The sequence below is a fragment of the Salvelinus namaycush genome, chromosome 28 (assembly GCF_016432855.1).
Source record: "Salvelinus namaycush isolate Seneca chromosome 28, SaNama_1.0, whole genome shotgun sequence".
NCBI lineage: Eukaryota > Metazoa > Chordata > Actinopteri > Salmoniformes > Salmonidae > Salvelinus > Salvelinus namaycush.
This window is the reverse complement of record NC_052334.1, coordinates 41757847-41778232: the sequence shown is the minus strand read 5'-3', so window position 1 is coordinate 41778232 and position 20386 is coordinate 41757847. Positions and strand designations below refer to the sequence as shown.

The 20386-nt window shown below is 42.2% G+C and overlaps 1 protein-coding gene and 1 long non-coding RNA gene across 5 annotated transcripts; both read left to right on the top strand.

Annotated features, from left to right (window-relative positions):
• Positions 1–762: 762 nt before the first annotated feature.
• LOC120023549 lies at positions 763–4667 on the top strand. 2 transcript variants are annotated; one of them, XR_005472708.1, is made up of 4 exons: positions 763–1136; positions 1994–2133; positions 2395–2533; positions 3751–4667. It is a non-coding gene; the product is annotated as an uncharacterized LOC120023549 (long non-coding RNA). The 2 variants fall into 2 exon arrangements; XR_005472707.1 differs by lacking the exon at positions 3751–4667 and having other exon boundaries at positions 772–1136; positions 2395–3116.
• Positions 4668–14491: 9824 nt separating this feature from the next.
• LOC120023548 (protein transport protein Sec16A-like) lies at positions 14492–19442 on the top strand. 3 transcript variants are annotated; one of them, XR_005472706.1, is made up of 6 exons: positions 14492–14513; positions 15591–15647; positions 15748–15847; positions 15948–16121; positions 18577–18714; positions 18892–19442. XR_005472706.1 is itself a non-coding variant. In XM_038967582.1 (5 exons), the coding sequence occupies exons 1-4, from the start codon at positions 15299–15301 to the stop codon at positions 16118–16120; spliced, it is 516 nt and encodes a 171-aa protein (XP_038823510.1). In that variant the 5' UTR covers positions 15267–15298; the 3' UTR covers position 16121; positions 16242–16307. The 3 variants fall into 3 exon arrangements, 1 of the variants encoding a protein (XP_038823510.1); XR_005472705.1 differs by lacking the exons at positions 18577–18714; positions 18892–19442 and adding an exon at positions 16242–16307; XM_038967582.1 differs by lacking the exons at positions 14492–14513; positions 18577–18714; positions 18892–19442 and adding exons at positions 15267–15484; positions 16242–16307.
• The last annotated feature ends 944 nt before the right edge of the window (positions 19443–20386 follow it).

The following is a 20386-nucleotide window of genomic DNA, read 5'->3' as shown; positions in this document are numbered from 1 at the left end:
GAAGCCCATGGGAAATAAAATAAATATAGTTTAAGTGAATTGGGAAGAGTAAGAATGAAAACTAAAGAAAGACTGTAAACGGTTGTTACCTGTGCTGACATGATAAAAAGTGGAGTACACAGTACTTTTCGCGTTGTAGTTTATATGATAAGCTCATTGGAAGGGTAACACATTTGCAGGCACCGCTGAGATGTATTTTCATGTGAGCACCGGCCCATATTCCTGGAACGGACAACGAGTGAGAGACATTGGGAGAGTAGCTAGCTAGCTAACGTTAGCAGGCTAACCACCTAACGGAGTGTAGCTATCTTGCCATTGCCTGCATTGTCGTTGTTGCCACGTGAGTAGGACAATATGAGTCGAGAGAGGGAAATGTTGTTGGATGAAATCGAACAGAGTTTATGGACTTTAACTGAGGACAATTTACTGCACTTGTGTGTAGTTGTGGAATAGGAGGTGTAGATGACTGAAGTAAAAGGAAAGAGCCATCGCGCTTTGCGGCGCAAATTGATGGAAGATTACTGTGAGAAGGAAGATTTAATGGAATCAGAGGATGAGGGAATGTCTTGTCTGCTTCAACTGAAAGACGAAATCAAAGGTATATCGGACTCTGAGGATACTGTGAAAGTCTGCCTTACAAATCCCAGCCAGTCGGCGCCAACGAGGCAAGTGGACAGCAATATGGAACGCCGTTTGGGTCTTTGCGTGTCAAAAAGATGCACGTCAAATAACACTATTTGACACGTCAAAATAAGCTTCTTTAGCAATCAGGACCTGAATATGACTCCAGGTCACACAATAATTTAACACGTTCATTAATTTTGTACGTAGTTATTGCACATTGATTACACTCTCACTCGTATTTCATATGCCACAAAGATTCACCGATACATATGCTACGAGTCAAAGATTTCGTCACTGATGATCACATTTGCTTAAAGGTCGTTTGGACTCCGCCCAAGTCTCAGGTAGTGATGATAGACGTTCACTCAACTTCTGTTCTTCTGAGGTAAAATTAGGTAGCTAGTTAACAATAGCAGCCCAATTTCTCAAAAATTGTAAATCTACCATCTCTGATTGCACACCAGACTGCTGCTCACGGACAGAAGAGATGGACTTCAACCATCAATAGCCAGGTAACGTTAACTTAATGTTAGCTAACGTTAGCTATCTAACGTAGGTGTTGAGAGAGTGAGTGGTGTAACGGCTGCAAAAAAAGTAACTACATAATATAACACTAACGTTACCGAACTACCAACGGGGGTTAGCTAGCTAACGTTAAATACGTTACATCTGCCTGCCATTGATATTTAACTGTACTCAAGATAGCTAGCTAAAGTTAATTGTTCATAATCTAACGTTAATTATGGAATCTATAAAACGTTAACTAATTACTGCTGCACATTAACGTTAGCTAGCTAGCGATGTTGAATGAAGATACTTTTTTTGAGCTAGTTTGTAAACAAAGTACGTTAGTTAAAACTGCATCGCCTGTCAATGCACGGTTGTCTTCATAGGTCGGAGGCTCAGAGTTGGCACAGTTTAGACAAGAGAACACTTTAGGGGAACTACATGCAGATAAAATGTCACTGGACCCGTCGGGTCTGCGGTCTATTTTTCAGGGTAGAGACCATGTTGCGGAGCCTTCGGTGGGCAAGTGGTCATTTGATTGATGAAGAGATGGCCAGCAATCTAATTGCTGTTGCCGAGGAGTTCCTACAAGAGGCAAATGACATCCAACAACGGGAACCTTACGAAAATGCCAAGTTGTTATATTTATATCATTTTTTTTGGTACGGCATGTGTGGCAAAGGCTGAGATTGTATCATTTTACTTGTCCTGTGTTAAGTCTCCTGTGTCAAGTCAATCAATGAAAAAACATTTGGTTGGCCTATAATGTTGTTCCTATATTCTATATGGTGATCTTATAGTCTTTTAACCTAAAGTTTTTAGGAGTGTATTTTGTAATTATCTATTGTATTTTTTATTTCAGTGTCCTGTCAAGCGCCTTTGGAGGGGAGGCGGTATCACATCACCAAGGAGCAGCTTGAGTTCCTCATAGATTGTCATATGACCATCAGACAAATGGCAGATGTTCTCAATGTGTCGCACTCTGGTCAAGTTGCGCATGAGGTAAGTTACTGTAATCTAATAAAGCAATTGTAACACAAGAGGGAGATCTCTACATCCCCTCTAGATTTGATCACATTCCTGATTGATGTATCTTTTTGTGTTATTTTTGTATTTAGTCATTTTCAGCGTTTCAGGTCCTACTCACTGTTGTCAGATGCTCAGCTGGATGAGAGGATCAAAGAGCTGATATCAATAAAAACAGAATGGCGTCACTATAAGAGAAAAAATGGTTTTGTAAAACAAATGCATCTTGTTTTTTAGGTGTAGGATTGTTATCCATGGTGCTGTGGATGGTTACAGCAGACTTGTTGTGTTTCTGAAGGCCTCTGACAACAACAGGACCGCCACAGTCATGGAGTCATTCGAAGCAGCCATCACCAGCTACGGAACACCATCCCAGGTGAGATGTGACCGGGTGGTGAAAACAACCGCATCTGTGCCTTCATGGAGCAGTTCAGGGGTGGTGAGAGGGGAAGTGCCCTCAGAGGAAGGAGCACTCACAACCAGAGGATAGAGCGGCTGTGGGGGGACGTCTGGCATGGAGTCTCCAACGTTTACCATGACCTGTTCACCTTCTTGGAGACGGAGCAGAGCATCGACATCAACAATGAGGTGCACCTGTGGGCACTGCACTTTGCGTTCCTGCCACGGGTGAACAGAGATCTTGCTGTGTTTGCCAGTCAGTGGAACCACCATGGGCTGAGAACTGAACAACGGTAGTTGTTCGTCTCGGGTTCCCTGGCAATGCAGAGGGCCAATCTGACAGCAGTAAGGGATTTGTTTGCCCCAAATTCAGCCACCATCAGCTCCTCCAACCACCACCTCAGCTCCTCCAACCACCACCTCAGCTCCTCCAACCACTGGCGCCACAGCTCTTTATTGGTCGTAATGGGTGATTGTGCCACAAATCCAGTTCACCATCATCACACACAGATGGAACTGTTGCGGACAATAATTCCATTGGAAGGCCCCAGAGGCAGCCTGGGAGTGTCACAATTCCAATGGTGAAATGAAGGAGTCAGGTGCAGAGAGCAGGGTAGTTCCGAGCAAGTGGAATTTATTATTTCAACCAGAAATAATCTATGAGACGGCTACGCCACACAACAAAGGGCGCGTCAAAAAATACAGTCCAACATAAATTAGGACAGAATCCACTATATAAATCACCACCACAAAAAACAGAATAACAAGCCCGCACAAAAGTCGGCGGGCCAACTGGGTTTAAATAACACCCTAACCCTAAACACAAAACAGGTGTAACCAATTAGACAAACCTAAATGAAAACAGAAAAGGGGATCGGTGGCAGCTAGTAGGCCGGAGACGACGACCGCCGAGCGCCGCCCGAACGGGAAGAGGCACCATCCTCGGCGGGATTCGTAACAGGGAGTTGACAATCTACAGAGGGTTATGGCAGTTATATCTTCAGCGCCACTCGTTCCTACTTCAACCTGACTTACTACATACACCCCTGATACTCCCCTACTGGGATGAGGGATTGGACGCTATATCTTCAGCGCCACTCATTCCTTTTAATCAGTTCATTTTTATAATACTATTATACATTTTATAATACTAACATTCCCCCTCTTTCACACACTGTATGATTTGGTCTGTAGAAACGTACGATAGACATCTTCAACTCTAAACGGATGGGGACCAGAGTTTAGACACAGGTGGCCTTAACAAAAGTTAAGTACTTCCCCATTCCAGTACGATTCTGTTTGGTTATATTTGGAGAGAGTCAGATACTGTTAAGATATACGGCCGATGGTTATTGTATTTTGCTCTATTGCGCTTTAGCACAGCATTCCATCTGCTGACACATTATTTGTCTTCCACTCAGTACAACACGACCCAGGAGAGGCCTACTGCAAGCACTGGTTTGGAACCTTCAGAGCGTGCCTGCTGTGGGAGGACAACAGAACATTCCGAATGGACATTATTAAAACAGAACTTACATTTTTGTAATGCCCAATCGGGACTTTTATAACTTGTTAAAATAAATAATTGTGTGGAGAACGCCCTATAGTTAAAAAAATAAACTATGAAGATAGTGGTTTGAACTCGTTACATTTTATATAATTGTGATTAACAGCAACCTATTACAGTTAGTAACATAACATTGTTGACACATTGTGACAGCTCAAATGATGTGGTTGAAGATGGACTAGTGCAGGGCTCCTAACCTTGTTCCTGGAGAGCTACTGTCTTGTTGGTTCACTTTGACCCTAATCTAGTGCACCTGATTTGAATAATTACCTGCTTAATAAGTTAATGAGGTTTGTTAAAACTGAGGTTGGATTGAAAACCTACAGGAGGGTAGCTCTCCAGGAACAGGGTTGGAGAGCCTTGGACTAATGAATCTAGTTCTTAGATCAATGCATTTGAAATTTGATAAGTCACTACGAAGGTGCAGTTCCCAGAAGTGGAGATGTCACTTAATGCAGTGGATGGGAAGCCTTATTTCATGTAGTTCTAATTAAATGATAATGGTTGAACTTCATTTGTTCTTAATGTAGGACATCAAATTATCAGATTTGTATGAGTTGGCTGCAATATGGCAGCAGTACTTCAGTCAATATCAGTAAAGGATATTGGTTATTAGTGAAGTGTCAGTAAAGTGTTTCTAAAAGAATGAAACCTTAAAAACACCAAAACCAACAATATGGAGTGTATAATTTAATATTAATGATCATTAAGTGAACAATAACAGCCAATATGGACTGTATAATGTAATGTTAATGACCAGCTCTGACACCAGATTGCATAGCGGAGAAGGTATGGTGGGATTCGAAATGGTCGGTAATCTGTTTGTTGACTTGGCTTTCGAAGACCTTAGAAAGGCAGGGTAGGATAGATATAGGTCTGTAGCAGTTTGGGTCAAGAGTGTCCCCCCCCCCTTTGAAGAGGGGGATGACCGCAGCTGCTTTCCAATCTTTGGGAATCTCAGACAACACGAAAGAGAGGTTGAACAGGCTAGTAATAGGGGTGGCAACAATTTCAGCAGATCATTTTAGAAAGAAAGGGTCCAGATTATCTAGCCCGGCTGATTTGTAGGGGTCCAGATTTTGCAGCTCTTTCAGAACATCAGCTGGCTGGATTTGGGAGAAGGTGAAATATGGAAGGCTTGGGCGAGTAGCTGTGGGGGGTGCAGTGCTGTTGACCAGGGTAGGGGTAGCCAGGTGGAAAGCATGGCCAGCCGTAGAAAAATGCTTATTGAAATTCTCAATTATAGTGGATTTATCGGTGGTGACAGTGTTTCCTATCTTCAGTGCAGTGGGCAGCTGGGAGGAGGTGTTCTTATTCTCCATGGACTTTACAGTGTCCCAGAACTTTTTTGAGTTTGTGTTGCAGGAAGCAAATTTCTGCTTTAAAAAGCTAGCCTTGGCTTTTCTAACTGCCTGTGTATATTGGTTTCTAGCTTCCCTGAAAAGTTGCAAATCACGGGGGCTGTTCGATGCTAATGCAGAACGCCATAGGATGTTTTTCTGTTGGTTAAGGGCAGTCAGGTCTGGAGAGAACCAAGGGCTATATCTGTTCCTGGTTCTACATTTCTTGAATGGGGCATGCTTATTTAAGATGGTGAGGAAGGAATTAAAAAAAATAATAACCAGGCATCCTCTAATGACGGGATGAGATCAATATCCTTCCAGGAAGTGTTTCAGGGAGCTGAAGTGTTTCAGGGAGCGTTTGACAGTGATGAGTGGAGGTCGTTTGACCGCTGACCCATTACAGATGCAGGCAATGAGGCAGTGATCGCTGAGATCTTGGTTGAAAACAGCAGAGGTGTATTTAGAGGGCAAGTTGGTTAGGATGATATCTATGAGGGTGCCCGTGTTTACGGCTTTGGGGTGGTACCTGGTAGGTTCATTGATAATTTGTGTGAGATTGAGGGCATCAAGCTTAGATTGTAGGATGGCCGGGGTGTTAAGCATGTTCCAGTTTAGGTCGCCTAGCAGCACGAGCTCTGAAGATAGATGGGGGGCAATCAGTTCACATATGGTGTCCAGAGCACAGCTGGGGGCAGAGGGTGGTCTATAGCAGGCGGCAACGGTGAGAGACTTGTTTTTAGAGAGGTGGATTTTTAAAAGTAGAAGTTCAAATTGTTTGGGTACAGACCTGGATAGTAGGACAGAACTCTGCAGGCTATCTATCTTGTCTGAAAATGTTGTAGTTAGGGATGAAAATGTCAACATTTTTGGTGGTCTTCCTAAGCCAGGATTCAGACACGGCTAGAACATCCGGGTTGGCAGAGTGTGCTAAAGCAGTGAATATAACAAACTTAGGGAGGAGGCTTCTAATGTTAACATGCATGAAACCAAGGCTATTACGGTTACAGAAGTCATCAAAATAGAGCGCCTGGGGAATAGGAGTGGAGCTAGGCACTGCAGGGCCCGGATTCACCTCTACATCACCAGAGGAACAGAGGAGGAGTAGGATAAGGGTACGGCTAAAAGCTATGAGAATTGGTCGTCTAGAACGTCTGGAACAGAGTAAAAGGAGGTTTCTGGGGGCGATAAAATAGATTCAAGGTATAATGTAAAGACAAAGGTATGGTAGGATGTGAATACAGTGGAGGTAAACCTAGGTATTGAGTGATGATGAGAGAGATATTGTCTCTAGAAACATCATTGAAACCAGGTGATGTCATCGCATGTGTGGGTGGTGGAACTGAAAGGTTGGATAAGGTATAGTGAGTGGGGCTGGAGGCTCTACAGTGAAATAAGCCAATAAACACTAACTAGAACAGCAATGGACAAGGCATATTGACATTAAGGAGAGGCATGCTTAGTCGAGTGATCATAAGGGTCCAGTGAGTAGAGGTTGGTTGGGGTCACGGCGATTCAGACAGCTAGCCGGGCCATCGGTAGCAAGCTAGCATAGGATGAAGGTCTGTTTTTAGCCACCTCGTGGCTAAACAGAGTTTGAAAATCAGTTATTCAGAGCCTTGCAGAACTGTACGGGAATAGCCAATTCCAGAACCTCCCCATATCATCCACAGGGGAATCCGGTGGAGAGATTTAACCGTACACTGTTGTCAATGTTGCGCACACTAGATGAAGAGGAAAAAGGCCAACTGGGGTGATTATCTGAACAAGGTCATTCATGCATATAATTGTACCAGCAGTGATGCTACTGGGTTCTCACTGTATTTCCTGCTATTTGGAAGGGCTCCACTGCTACCTGTTGACCTTGTCTTTGGGTTACAGATAAAGGAACAGGAGAAATCATACCAGGATTATGCTAAGAAGTGGCAGCAACAGATGGCTGAAGCCTATGACATCGCCAGTAGAAACATGGAGAAATCAACAGCAAAGGGAAAAGCCTACTACGATCGGAAGAAAATGAGTTCGGTTCTGGTCTCAGGGGATCGTGAACTGGTGAGGAACATGTCAGAACGTGGGGGGCCAGGAAAGCTAAGATCACACTGGGAGGACCAAATACATGTGGTGGTAACCAGGAAAGGTGATGACAGCCCTGTCTATGAGGTCAAACCCGAGAGCGGTACAGGCAGGGCCCGGGTTCTGCACCGCAATATGCTCATGTCATATAATTCCCTACCATTTGAGGAACCTATTGAAACTCCCAGTAGAGGTCTGTGGAGAAGGGATCCACCCCAGCAAAATCAGCAAAATGGGGAGAGCGCTGAGTCTGAGATCTCAGATGAGGATTCTTATCCAGTATTCATCAATAGGCCACGTAGGGATAAAGAGAGCAGACAGAGTAGCACACAACTAGTATCAGATAATAGTGAGGAACGGGGTCAGACTGATACAAACTTCACTGTGAAGGAGTGCCAGCCAGTCCTCAGAGAGAGCCCGGAAGGACAGGGGTAAATATGGAAACAGCTGAGGGCTCAGAGACTCAATCATCTCATGATGAAGTGGACACTGATTCATTGGGGTCACCCATGATCTTTCCCCGCCGTTCAGCCCGGCAGAGGAGGCCCAGAGACATTCGAACCTATAACACTTTAGGGCTGCCAAGCTCTTATCAGGATACCAACTAGAGATGTTCTGATGTGTATATATTTTCTTGTTTACCTTTACTAATCACAGTGTGATAATATTTAGTGGGGGTTGCGTCTGCCCATAAAGGCAGACTGGACATGTCTAGATAGTTATATGGCTGTTAGGCCAGTTTTTTCTGTTCTCATGACCAGTACTTACATCTTCTGTTTGTTTTGAGGCTGGTGAAATGTTTGGGACAACATTTCGTTTTTGCAGGGGGGTGTTGTAAGGGGTCTTAGTACAGTTGTATTCCAGCCACTAGGGGGTACTCTGGTGAAGCCCATGGGAAATAAAGAAATATAGTTTAAGTGAATTGGGAAAAGTAAGAATGAAAAACTAAAGAAAGTCTGTAAACGGCTGTTACCTGTGCTGACATGATTAAAAGTGAATTAAACTGTACTTTTCGCATTGTAGTTTATATGATAAGCTCATTGGAAGGGTAACATAAACAGATACATGTGCTGCCTTTCCAACTGATGTGAAGTTGGAAATATTCATAATTCCAACAAATATTCATTTGAAAAAGCAATAGACTTTCACATTGTAGGCCTGTTGTATAAATAATGTAATCATAACATATGCCATTTAGCAGATGCTTTCATCCAAAGCGATTTACAGTCATTTGCACATACATTTTACGTATGGGTTGCACCGGGAATCGAACCCACAACCCTGGTGGTGGGATCGGCATTCTCTACACAGGGTCATCATTTATAATGTAATATGTGTTTATAACAGTGAATGACATTGATAATAAAAGTCTATAGCAGTGTAATAAGTGTTTATAACAATGTACAGCACATCTACCAACGCACCGATGCGTTTCAAGAGCCTAGACTATTTTGTTTCAGAATCCTCAGACCCCTGACAGGGAGTAGCATAGGGGATAGTGCCATCTAGTGGAATGGAAATTAAACTATTATTCCATATATTATTTAATAAAGAATATTGAAAACCTAAATTACTTTTCAGAGATCAGAGAAACGAAACAGAACGCATCTTGAAACAGGGAAATATACTACAATTTGTGATGTGTTCAAGTAAACGATGGACTTATAATTTGAAGCTTTTTGCTCGATTTGGAATGTCGCTGATTTCATGTAGCTCTCCTGCGCATCATTTACTAAACAAAATCCCGCAAACGTAAAAGCGCCAGAATTAAACATCGCGAGATTGTAACTATGTGTGAGAGTCAGAGATTTGAAAGCAGACGCTTTCATCCAAAACGATTTACAGTAATGCGTACATACATTTTACGTATGGGCGGCCCAGGGAAATTAGACTTTTTCTAAAGTTTTTCGAAGCAATTTCTTTACCTCTTTCTTTGTAATACTGTATGTATTCAATCATTTCGAATTGATCTCTTCCCAATGGGCACATATATCAATTACATTTTTATTCCATGTTAGTTCAACGTAATTTCATCGAAATTACATGGAAAAAACATTGATGCAAAATGGGTTTATTGTGTCACAGTGAATTTTATAATCTGCAGTCAATTTCATTATGTTTTCATGTGCCATGATTCTGACATTTGACATATGATCCTCATAGGATTAGGCTAAATAGTTTCAGTGGTGCAGTAAATGTAATCTCAATTCAATACGATGTGCATATACTGTACATATAGCCAATATAGCTATTAAACCCATGTTCAGTGACTGTAATCTGTGACGCAAGTGGCCGAATATGTTTGTGACGTTCCATGGAAACCATGGTATTGTTTAAAACTCGATTCTGTTTGGCTTGCAGGTCATTCTACAGCGTAAATTATAAATGAAAATGTGCTTTTATATCAGTGTGACAGATTCACAATACCGAGCGTGTCTCAAACCGTACCGCGCTTTTATCTGCCTAAAGGTATCTTCACCCACGACTGGATAGGCTTTTTAGATACGCTTGTCCAAGGTAAGGATATGAGTCAAACTATAGCCTACTTTTAATCTTTTAGTTCCGAACTCAAGTTACTCCAGTCAAGTGATTAATCGTAAAAGTTAGTTGTTTTGACTGAGCAGTCCAATGGCCAATGCTGTTTTTGGACTATGACACCCTCTGCTATATACTATGATGAGCCAATAACATGCATAGATTATACATTAGGCATTGCACAAATCAGGTCAGAATATAAAGTTGCTATTTCCGTCAACTCAAGTTACTCAAGTGAAGTTACTCAAGTCAAGTGATTAATCTTAAGAGTTAGTTGTTTTGACTGTCAAAACAAATAACTGATGGATTATTCCAAATTAAATTGGCAATTATGCATCACAAATTCACAATATTACTTGTATTTCAATTATTCATCCAGGCCCAAGACATAAAGTCGCCTGAAAGCTGTGTAGCAATAATTCCAGCTCCTGATCCATAGGATGGTAATCACATACATGATTGGCTTAATCAAGAATCATGGATACCTTTCATGTGAGTACTCACACGCCACATTTTTTTACATACCTCAGAAGGAAGATACCTCAATATCTGGAAGCACTGTCTCATGTACAATTGTTAATGCTATCTCTGAAATGTCTAACAAAATGTTGACTTGATCGTTTCATCAAGACCTTCTCATCACAAGTTGGAACTAGTTGTCAACATTGGGACAGTGCTGCCCAAAATAACAGGGGACAATATTTTCATGGAGGTAAGCACTACATTTCTGATGGGTTTAAAGACTGTATTACATTATCTAAATTTGAGAAAGTAAACCCCAGCTGTTGTTATTCTTTTCACAGTGCCATGAATGTTCTTTTCACAGTGCTCATTATGCCATGAATGTTTCATTGCTGAACAACCATAGATATTTTTCCTCTAATTTGGCTCCCGTTCCTCCAACAGTGAGCAAGACCTGCCAGCAGAGCTCACTGGAGCAGGGAGACAACCCGTCATCCTTTTGGCGCCTGACAAAGTACACTTTTTTTCTTCTAAATAACACTATAGTAATATCATATGCACAAAGTTACATTCCTAATAAGATTGGTGTTAAGTGAGAAAGAATCCTAAAGATGGTCCAATGGGCATGGTCTGAAGCCTCTCATTATCTCAGTATGTTGAACCACCTGATTTCTTGCAGGCTTGAGATTCAGATCCTGCTGAACGATGTTAAGCAGTCGATTAACCACATGCAGGGGACGCTGAACACCATGCAGGGGCAGTGTATTGAGTTGCAGACTGCCATATCTAAGGTAGTGTCAGATGAGTCTCAGATACAGAAGAATAGGTCTATGATGGTATGGTGATATGGATTGAGATGGTGATTATAATAATGATGACTAGCGGTACCCCACCCTACTGGCGGTAAATCATTGGATCTGATTAATTCAATTCAATGCAATTCAATCTTTGAGGACTGCAACCATAGAAATACAATTTCTTTACACTAATAATAAGCTATTGTCAACTTCCCGTCTATGGTTATCTTGCTCATTGCTCACTGTTACCCTATGTGTGCAACTATTATTGATTTATCACAGAAAAATAATTTGGTTGCAAATGTACCTGGTACCATGTAAATAATTGTTAGGCTACTCATTTTGAATCCACCGGTGGCAACTTGTGTGACCATAAAAGTCTGTGTGCGACTGGGCACAGTTAAATAATTTGGTTACTGACCTGCCCTACATCATAGAAGGCCCTTCAAGTCGGAACTAGGAAATTCTGACATTTCTGACTCGCTAACTCGTTATGGAATGATGATTTCAAGTTTCCCACTTGTGAAGTATCAGAATCAACCAGTAGGAAGATCTACGCTAATAACTTACATTCATTTAACTCTGAGGTTCCAAGTTTCCGATGGCATGTGAATGCGTCAATAATTGCCATGGTAATTTTGAATGTTCAGTCAGTGAGCATTATGGGTAATTGTCCTACATACTTACATCAAATGCTGTAGTAACAGTGTCATTCCAAACACAATAAATGTGAAAATTAACAAAGATACAAAATATTGCTAAAGTGAAGAAAATCAACTCAAAATTGTAGGAGGAAATGCCCCTGCAGCAGGGAGGCTTACGGTATTATAATATATTGTAGATAACATTAATATAATTTGTGTATTTACAGTATCAGCACACATACAAATGAAAGTATATGCTATGGATTGATGTACACTGAGTGAACAAAACATTAAGAACACCTTCCTATTGAGTTGCCCCCCCTTGGTGGTGGACCATTCTTGATACTCAGGGAAAACTGTTGATCGTGAAAAACACAACAGCATTGCAGTTCTTGACACAAACCGGTGCACCGGGCACCTACTACCATACTCTGTTAAAAGGGACTTAAATCTTTTGTCTTGCTTATTCACCCTCTGAATGACACTCATACACAATTCATGTCTCAATTGTCTAAAAATCATTCTTTAACCTGTCTCCTCCCATTCATCTACACTGAGAAGAAGATTTAACAATTGATATCAATAAGGGATTATAGCTTTTACCTGATTAGTCTATGTCACAGAAAGAGAAGGTGTTCTTAATGTTTAACACACTCAGTGTATGTGTAATTTTTTTTACCTTTATTTACTTAGGCAAGTCAGTAAAGAACAAATATTTTTTTTCAATGAAGGTCTAGGAACTGCCTTGTTAAGGGGCAGAACGAAAGATTTGTATCTTGTCAGCTCAGGGATTTGATTTTGCAACCTTTCGGTTATTAGTCCAACGCTCTAACCACTAGGCTACGCTGCCGACCCAATGACGTTATAGATTCCAAGTGGTTGATTTTTTAGGGAATGACTATATGCTCTATATTATACCTGCAGATCATCATAGCAGCCGAAGTTGCTGTGCAGAGGGAGGAGATCGTCCGAGCATCAGGCCTCATCCCGTCACATAGTGAGGGTATCCTTCAAACAGCCAGTGTCCCTGCACAGAGGGAGGGGATTCTCTCAGCAGCCAGCTTCAATGCACAGAGGGAGGAGATCCTGATTTCGTCAGGCCTCATCACTGCACAGAGGGATTGGATCCTCCAAACAGCCAGTGTCCCTGCACAGAGGGAGGGGATCCTCCAAACAGCCACTGTCCCTGCACATAGTGAGGGGATCCTCCAAACAGCCAGTGTCCCTGCACATAGTGAGGGGATCCTCCAAACAGCCAGTGTCCCTGCACAGAGTGAGGAGATCCTCCAAACAGCCAGTGTCCCTGCACAGAGTGAGGGGATCCTCCAAACAGCCAGTGTCCCTGCACAGAGTGAGGGGAACCTCCAAACAGCCAGTGTCCCTGCACAGAGGGAGGGGATTCTCTCAGCAGCCAGCTTCAATGCACAGAGGGAGGAGATCCTGATTTCGTCAGGCCTCATCACTGCACAGAGGGATTGGATCCTCCAAACAGCCAGTGTCCCTGCACAGAGGGAGGGGATCCTCCAAACAGCCACTGTCCCTGCACATAGTGAGGGGATCCTCCAAACAGCCAGTGTCCCTGCACATAGTGAGGGGATCCTCCAAACAGCCAGTGTCCCTGCACAGAGTGAGGAGATCCTCCAAACAGCCAGTGTCCCTGCACAGAGTGAGGGGATCCTCCAAACAGCCAGTGTCCCTGCACAGAGTGAGGGGAACCTCCAAACAGCCAGTGTCCCTGCACAGAGGGAGGGGATTCTCTCAGCAGCCAGCTTCAATGCACAGAGGGAGGAGATCCTCATTTCGTCAGGCCTCATCACTGCACAGAGGGATTGGATCCTCCAAACAGCCAGTGTCCCTGCACAGAGGGAGGGGATTCTCTCAGCAGCTAGCATCACTGCACAGAGGGAGGAGATCCTCCGATCATCAGGCCTCATCCCTGCACAGAGGAAGGGGATCCTCCAAACAGCCAGTGTCCCTGCACAGAGGGAGGGGATTCTCCAAACATCAAGTGTCCCTGCACCGAGGGAGGAGATTCACCAGTCAGCCATTGTCCCTGCACAGAGGGAGGGGGTTCTCCGAGCAGCTAGCATCACTGCGCAGAGGGAGGAGATCCTCAGAGCATCAGGCCTTATCCCTGCACATAGGAAGGGGCTCCTCCGAGCATCAGGCCTCATCCCTGCACAGAGGGAGGGGATTCTTCCAGCAGCTTCTTCCATCAGCTACTATCAGAATAATAAGCTCCTCAGAGCATCACAACTCACCCCTGCACAAAGGAAGTTGAGATTCCTGATAGCCAGTGTCACTGCGCAGAGGAAGGGAATCTTCCCAAAGGCCAGCGTCCCTGCGCACAGGGAGTGGATCGTCCCAAAGGCTAGTGTCCCTGCAGAGAGGGAGGAGATCCTCCTCACAGCCAGTGTCCCTGTGACGAATGAAAACAATCATCCACAACCACCTCCCATCATCCCCATGGTGGCACCACTGTGGAAATGGGATGGTGGAGCGTGTCCTCCACCTGTGGATTTCTATTCCAAGAGAAGAGGTCACTTAACCTTACCTAATTAGTAAAGAAATTACCATTGTGATAGCTTGATAATAAGTTGTGATAGGTTAAATGTATGGCTCATGTGAGTGTATATCTGTAATACTTTCATGCATTTTCTACATAACACAGGTTTAGCTACATTTTACTTTTACATTTTAGTCATTTAGCAGACGCTCTTATCCAGAGCTACTTACAGTAGTGAGTGTATACATTTTCATACTTCCTTGAATCTCTCCAGGATTTCGCATGGATTTTTAAAATATTAAATATGCTAGATTTTGCAGCGACAATTATGACATTTTGCATAGCAATATGCAATTGTTTTGTCCAATTTGTTGCAAAAATGCGCTGACAAGGGAAAAAACTGTGTTGACATGTGGCTTGATTGAACCATATTATGCAGTAAATGTGCGGTGATTGGTTGAAATTGCGAGCCCTCTTTTTGTACTGTGGTAATGGGTCAGTTCTATGCGATAATATTGTGATGATGTGACTATTTTATGCAGAAATAGTTTGGTGATTGGTCAAATTTGTAAGCCCTCACATAATATGCAGGGAATTGTTGATTTTGCAACCAAAACAATGCGATTGCAGAGTCCTGGAGTAACCTCCCAGTAATCCCTGTGACTGCGTGTAGGTTAAGATTGGGTTGTAACAGAGTATCAGAGCGAGACGTTCCTACCTGTCAGCCAGTAATTGTTCTGTATGGTGACATGAGCAGAGTGGCCTGACTTCTCCCACTTATTACAGATGTCCGACTTCGATATGTTGAGCATCCTGCTATGATGTCCATCACCAAGCCGGAACACTCCGATGCCAACCCTCAGTTCCAGACTGGCAGCCGGCCGGTGGCTGAGCCCGAGACCCCTGCTGTTCACAATAACAGTGGAGGCTGGCTCAGCTGGGTCTTTGGGAGTGGAAGAGCTAATAAGAAGGAGGTTCATCTACCTGAGGACAAAGACAGATCTGTAATGAACTGGTTCTTAACACTATATTCTATGTAGAGACAATTGAGTGGATTTTGTTTTATTTTTTTTGTGGCTTGCTTCACATTGCTAATATCTTCTTCCTCAGATTGTCTGGGATCCAACTCTGCACAGATGGGTTAACAAAACTGAGCCCAAGGCTGAGGTACTTAAATTCAATTCAATTAAAAACAGTGAACAACCATTGTATTTCAACTGTGATAATATTACTAACAATTTGGAAAATGTGTTGATGTGTTTTACAGAACAAGTGTGTACCACCACCTCCACCGATGGGGACATATGGATATCAGGGGAACACTGGCAGTGTCCCCAAAGGAGTGAATCCTTACTCTATGAAAGCAGGTGAATATTGCTTTAGAATACATGTGGTTTAACCAAGACTGTGTCAGCCAATCATAGATGTCCCTGGTGATCTCCTGCTAACACCTTCCAAAACTACCAGCAGGTCTATGGGGCAGCAGATACCCTACAATGAATTACAATGATAGGACCAACTCAAAGCCTCCAAGCCATGGGCCTGGACTGCTTCCTAGACAGCTCTCTGGCTTGCTCCCTCCTTCACACTTTGACCTCATGGCACCAATGGTTGTGCCACCTGACACTCTACCCTACTGAGGTATGACTCTGAAAAATCCTTCCAAATTTTATTCATTCATCATTAACTGAGATTTTACTTTAACATAGCAAATGGCTGAAGTAGCAAGAATGTTAACTATTTTTTATTTTTGACCAACAGGCCATTTGCCCAGAGTGGATTTGCCATACATAGATTTTTTCAGCATTAAAAAACTTCAGCATTAAAAATCTATTAAAAGATGATCTTTTAATTAAATCTCTCCTTTGTGTCCTCATGTTCACATTAATTTGATGTGTTCTATCATCGTTTACAATGCTTATTGCTTCTGCATTGTTTTACTTACTGACAAGTATATATTATACACATATATTTTATTTTAGACATTACAAAAACATATTTTTGTGCATTTTGGATTTCCTGCATTTACTTACTGTACAGACAAGTATATTTTATACACATATAAAAAAATGTACATGTTTTTTTAATGTATTCCATAGACAGAACAAAATATATTTAGATGCATTTTGAATTCCTAAATGTCAATATTTTTATTTTCTATGTCATGTGTTTATTCCCATTTATGTACATCCTGTTTACACCTCACACACATGGTCAGTGGCTTAAATAAGAAGACAACAGTAACATGTCAGATATAGTTTAAATGTATTCATTGTTGAGTTTGCACCCCAATATGACACTTTAAATATTTCACAGAAGACTGAAATGTAACAAAACACCTATTGTGTTTATTGAGATGTACACTGAGATGCTCAGTTGGTCAATATTCCCCTCCAGTGATTCCCCAACATCTTGTCAACATGGGCCTCAATGATCTCAAATATATTGTCCATGTAAAAAACATGTCTGATTATAATTAATAATGTCCGACAATACCTTTTAATTCTATGCGCTATACATTTTGCTAGCATTTTTGCATCACAACACTGAAGTGTAAGGGGCCTCCAATTTTTTTATGGACTGGATCTTTATATTTACCACTTTGAATCCTGTTTCAGTAATAATGAAGGAGTGGTTAAAACATGCTAATAACGGTCCTCTGAGTATATCAAAAAAGGTTTATCAGAGTTATTGACCTCACAAGAAGTCAGATTCGAGTAACTTACATTGTGGTGCTGAAACTTGAAGCAGCAGCCACGGCACAATCAATCGGAAATGGACAGCTCATGGTGCTGAAAGTATGCACATTTGAGTAAACATTATTCATTTTAAACGTCTTAATTTTAATTAGGGATATGTGTTGCAGCCTATTTCTTCCTATTTAAGAAATAAGAGGTAGGTCTACCTGTTTGACAGATGAAAAGAGGCTATAGGCTGCTATATCCATAGATATGTTAGTCAATTCCTCCACCCGCCATGCACTCTTTAAATAGCCCACCTCTTTATCTGTTAAGACTTACAGCTATTATTGTCACGTTCCTGACCTTATTTCCCTTGTTTTGTCTTTATTTAGTATGGTCAGGGCGTGAGTTGGGGTGGGCTGTCTATGTGTGTTTTTCTATGTTGGGGTTTTGCGTTCGGCCTGGTATGATTCTCAATCAGAGGCAGCTGTCAATCGTTGTCCCTGATTGAGAATCATACTTAGGCAGCTTGGGTTTCACTTTTGGTTTGTGGGTGATTGTTGCCGTGTCTGTGTTTGTTTCGCCACACGGTACTGTTTTCGTTCGTTTGTTCACGTCGTTTATTTGTTTTGTATTTTGTCCAGTGTTTTTCGTCTTCGTTTAAATTTATTAAAAGCATGTATTCAAACCACGCTGCGTTTTGGTCCGATCCTTGCTCCTCTTCAGACGAGGAGGAAGACGAGCGTTACAATTATGTATGAGAGGGTATGCCATAGGCCTACCTTTTCTTAAAGAAAAGGGCAAAAAGTACACAGTTTAAGATTTTGAAGAAAATTAAACGGATGTGATTATATACAGTTATCTATAACAGCGCTTTGGTCCGCGATACTTAATGCTAGAAACAAGCTGTAAAATAGGAATACCCGGGAAAGACGTGACTCTGCAATTGATTAAGCTATTCACGTTCTGAACAATAAAATACATTTAAACAAAGACAGCTTTTTGGAAAACACTTTTGACCTCTCGTTGGGTTAAGCCAAGGAAGAAGATTAGCCAGCAGTTAAAGCTTACATTTTTCTGCGTCAGTAGGCCTACTCGGTCTGGGGTGGAAAGGTAGGCCTAACTTGAAAGTACCATGCTCAGATCCCTATTGACGTCTCAGAGTTAATTATTTGCAAACGGGTTCAGTTTCGTTGCAAATAATACACACTTTTGACATTGTAGAAATATAATAATATGAGGACTATCTGTCTATACTGTAATTTCAGTCATTTGTGATTTATTAAAAAAGTTTCTACTAATACTGTATGGTAACTCTATTGAAGTCCACTCTTGTACAGCACACTAAAGGTGAATCTCTTTCTCTACAATTTAGGAGATTTTAAGATATTTTGTTGTTTGTGATGGTACTCTAGGTGCGAGGGCCATCCTGTGCCACCAGTCAATTGATGGTGGATGACCTTCTGACCCCGTGCTCGCCAGGTGACCCGGCTGCCATAGAATTGACCTGGATGGATGTGCCTAGCGACAAGCTGCTGTAGCCCATCTGCATGGTGAGAAACACACATTCACAGCACAGACATACTCACATTCACTGTTCACAAACATACTGGAACATGCTGTTTCAACATACACATCCAGGCATTGCAAACTGACACTCACATTTGTGTAATTGCTGAACCATGCTCATGATTTTGTTTATCTTCTGTGTGTGTTCCTCTGCCCTCCAGTCCGACATGCTGCCCTCACTATATACCACGCAACCCACAGTCAACATGGAGGTCTTGTTCAAGGTCAGGAAGTTCACAGAGGACTTAGAACAGGAGGGTTGAGAGCTCCTGGGTGGCAGGGGCTTTACTACTTCTTACTCAGTCTCTCCTATCAAGACCCAACTCCAGTCAAAGAGTAGCTACAGTATTACAGCAGTATTACAACACTACGAACCTGCATTAGCAAGAATGATGGAGCATTTTAATTTACACGCAATTGTGCAATGGAAAAAAATGTTTTTTGAATATCCCAACTCCCCCTGAGACACCCACAAGTGCCTTGCTCAAGGGCACAGCGACATCATTATTTATTTTCCCACTTTGTCAGCTCCGGAATTTGAGCCAGCAACCTATCGGTAACTGGCCCAATGATCTAACCTTGAGGCTACGTGCCGCCCCTTAGAATGTAGGGTGACTCCCCTAGTGGGTCCTGAACCCAGGTCAGCAGCACTACATTGCTGTGTGTCTGTATAGTTGAGGGTATATTGGTTTAGTAATACTCATTCCAGTTCTGGTCCCAGAGGGGATCTCAATACTGTTACATGTAGCTATGATCACCAAGCTACCCTTACTTAATAAAACCTGAATTCAAAAAGAACAAGATGTGCTTGTCATTATTTTATTTTAACTTGTATTATAGTATACCCACATTTCTGTCCACAACTTTTGAATCAGGTACCATTTAAATGTAAGGTGCTTAATACAGTTCCAGCCACTAGGGGGTACTCTGGTGAAGCCCATGGGAAATAAAATAAATATAGTTTAAGTGAATTGGGAAGAGTAAGAATGAAAACTAAAGAAAGACTGTCAACGGTTGTTACCTGTGCTGACATGATAAAAAGTGGAGTAAACCGTACTTTTCGCGTTGTAGTTTATATGATAAGCTCATTGGAAGGGTAACAAATTTGGAGGCACCGCTGAGATGTATTTTCATGTGAGCACCGGCCCATATTCCTGGAACGGACAACGAGTGAGAGACATTGGGAGAGTAGCTAGCTAACGTTAGCAGGCTAACCACCTAACGGAGTGTAGCTATCTTGCCATTGGCTGCATTGTCGTTGTTGCCACGTGAGTAGGACAATATGAGTCGAGAGAGGGAAATGTTGTTGGATGAAATCGAACAGAGTTTATGGACTTTAACTGAGGACAATTTACGGCACCTGTGTGTAGTTGTGGAATAGGAGGTGTAGATGACTGAAGTAAAAGGAAAGAGCCATCGCGCTTTGCGGCGCAAATTGATGGAAGATTACTGTGAGAAGGAAGCTTTAATGGAATCAGAGGATGAGGGAATGTCTTGTCTGCTTCAACTGAAAGACGAAATCAAAGGAATATCGGACTCTGAGGATACTGTGAAAGTCTGCCTTACAAATCCCAGCCAGACGGCGCCAACGAGGCAAGTGGACAGCAATATGGAACGCCGTTTGGGTCTTTGCTTGTCAAAAAGATACACGTCAAA

What these genes read in the sequence shown, in the direction of transcription:
- LOC120023548 (XM_038967582.1), top strand. Translation starts at nt 15,299, where the DNA reads ATGATGTCCATCACCAAGCCGGAACACTCCGATGCCAACCCTCAGTTC. An exon ending in AAACTGAGCCCAAGGCTGAG is followed by an intron (nt 15,648 to 15,747) that starts GTACTTAAATTC and finishes TGTGTTTTACAG; the next exon opens with AACAAGTGTGTACCACCACC. An exon ending in TCCTTACTCTATGAAAGCAG is followed by an intron (nt 15,848 to 15,947) that starts GTGAATATTGCT and finishes CAAAACTACCAG; the next exon opens with CAGGTCTATGGGGCAGCAGA.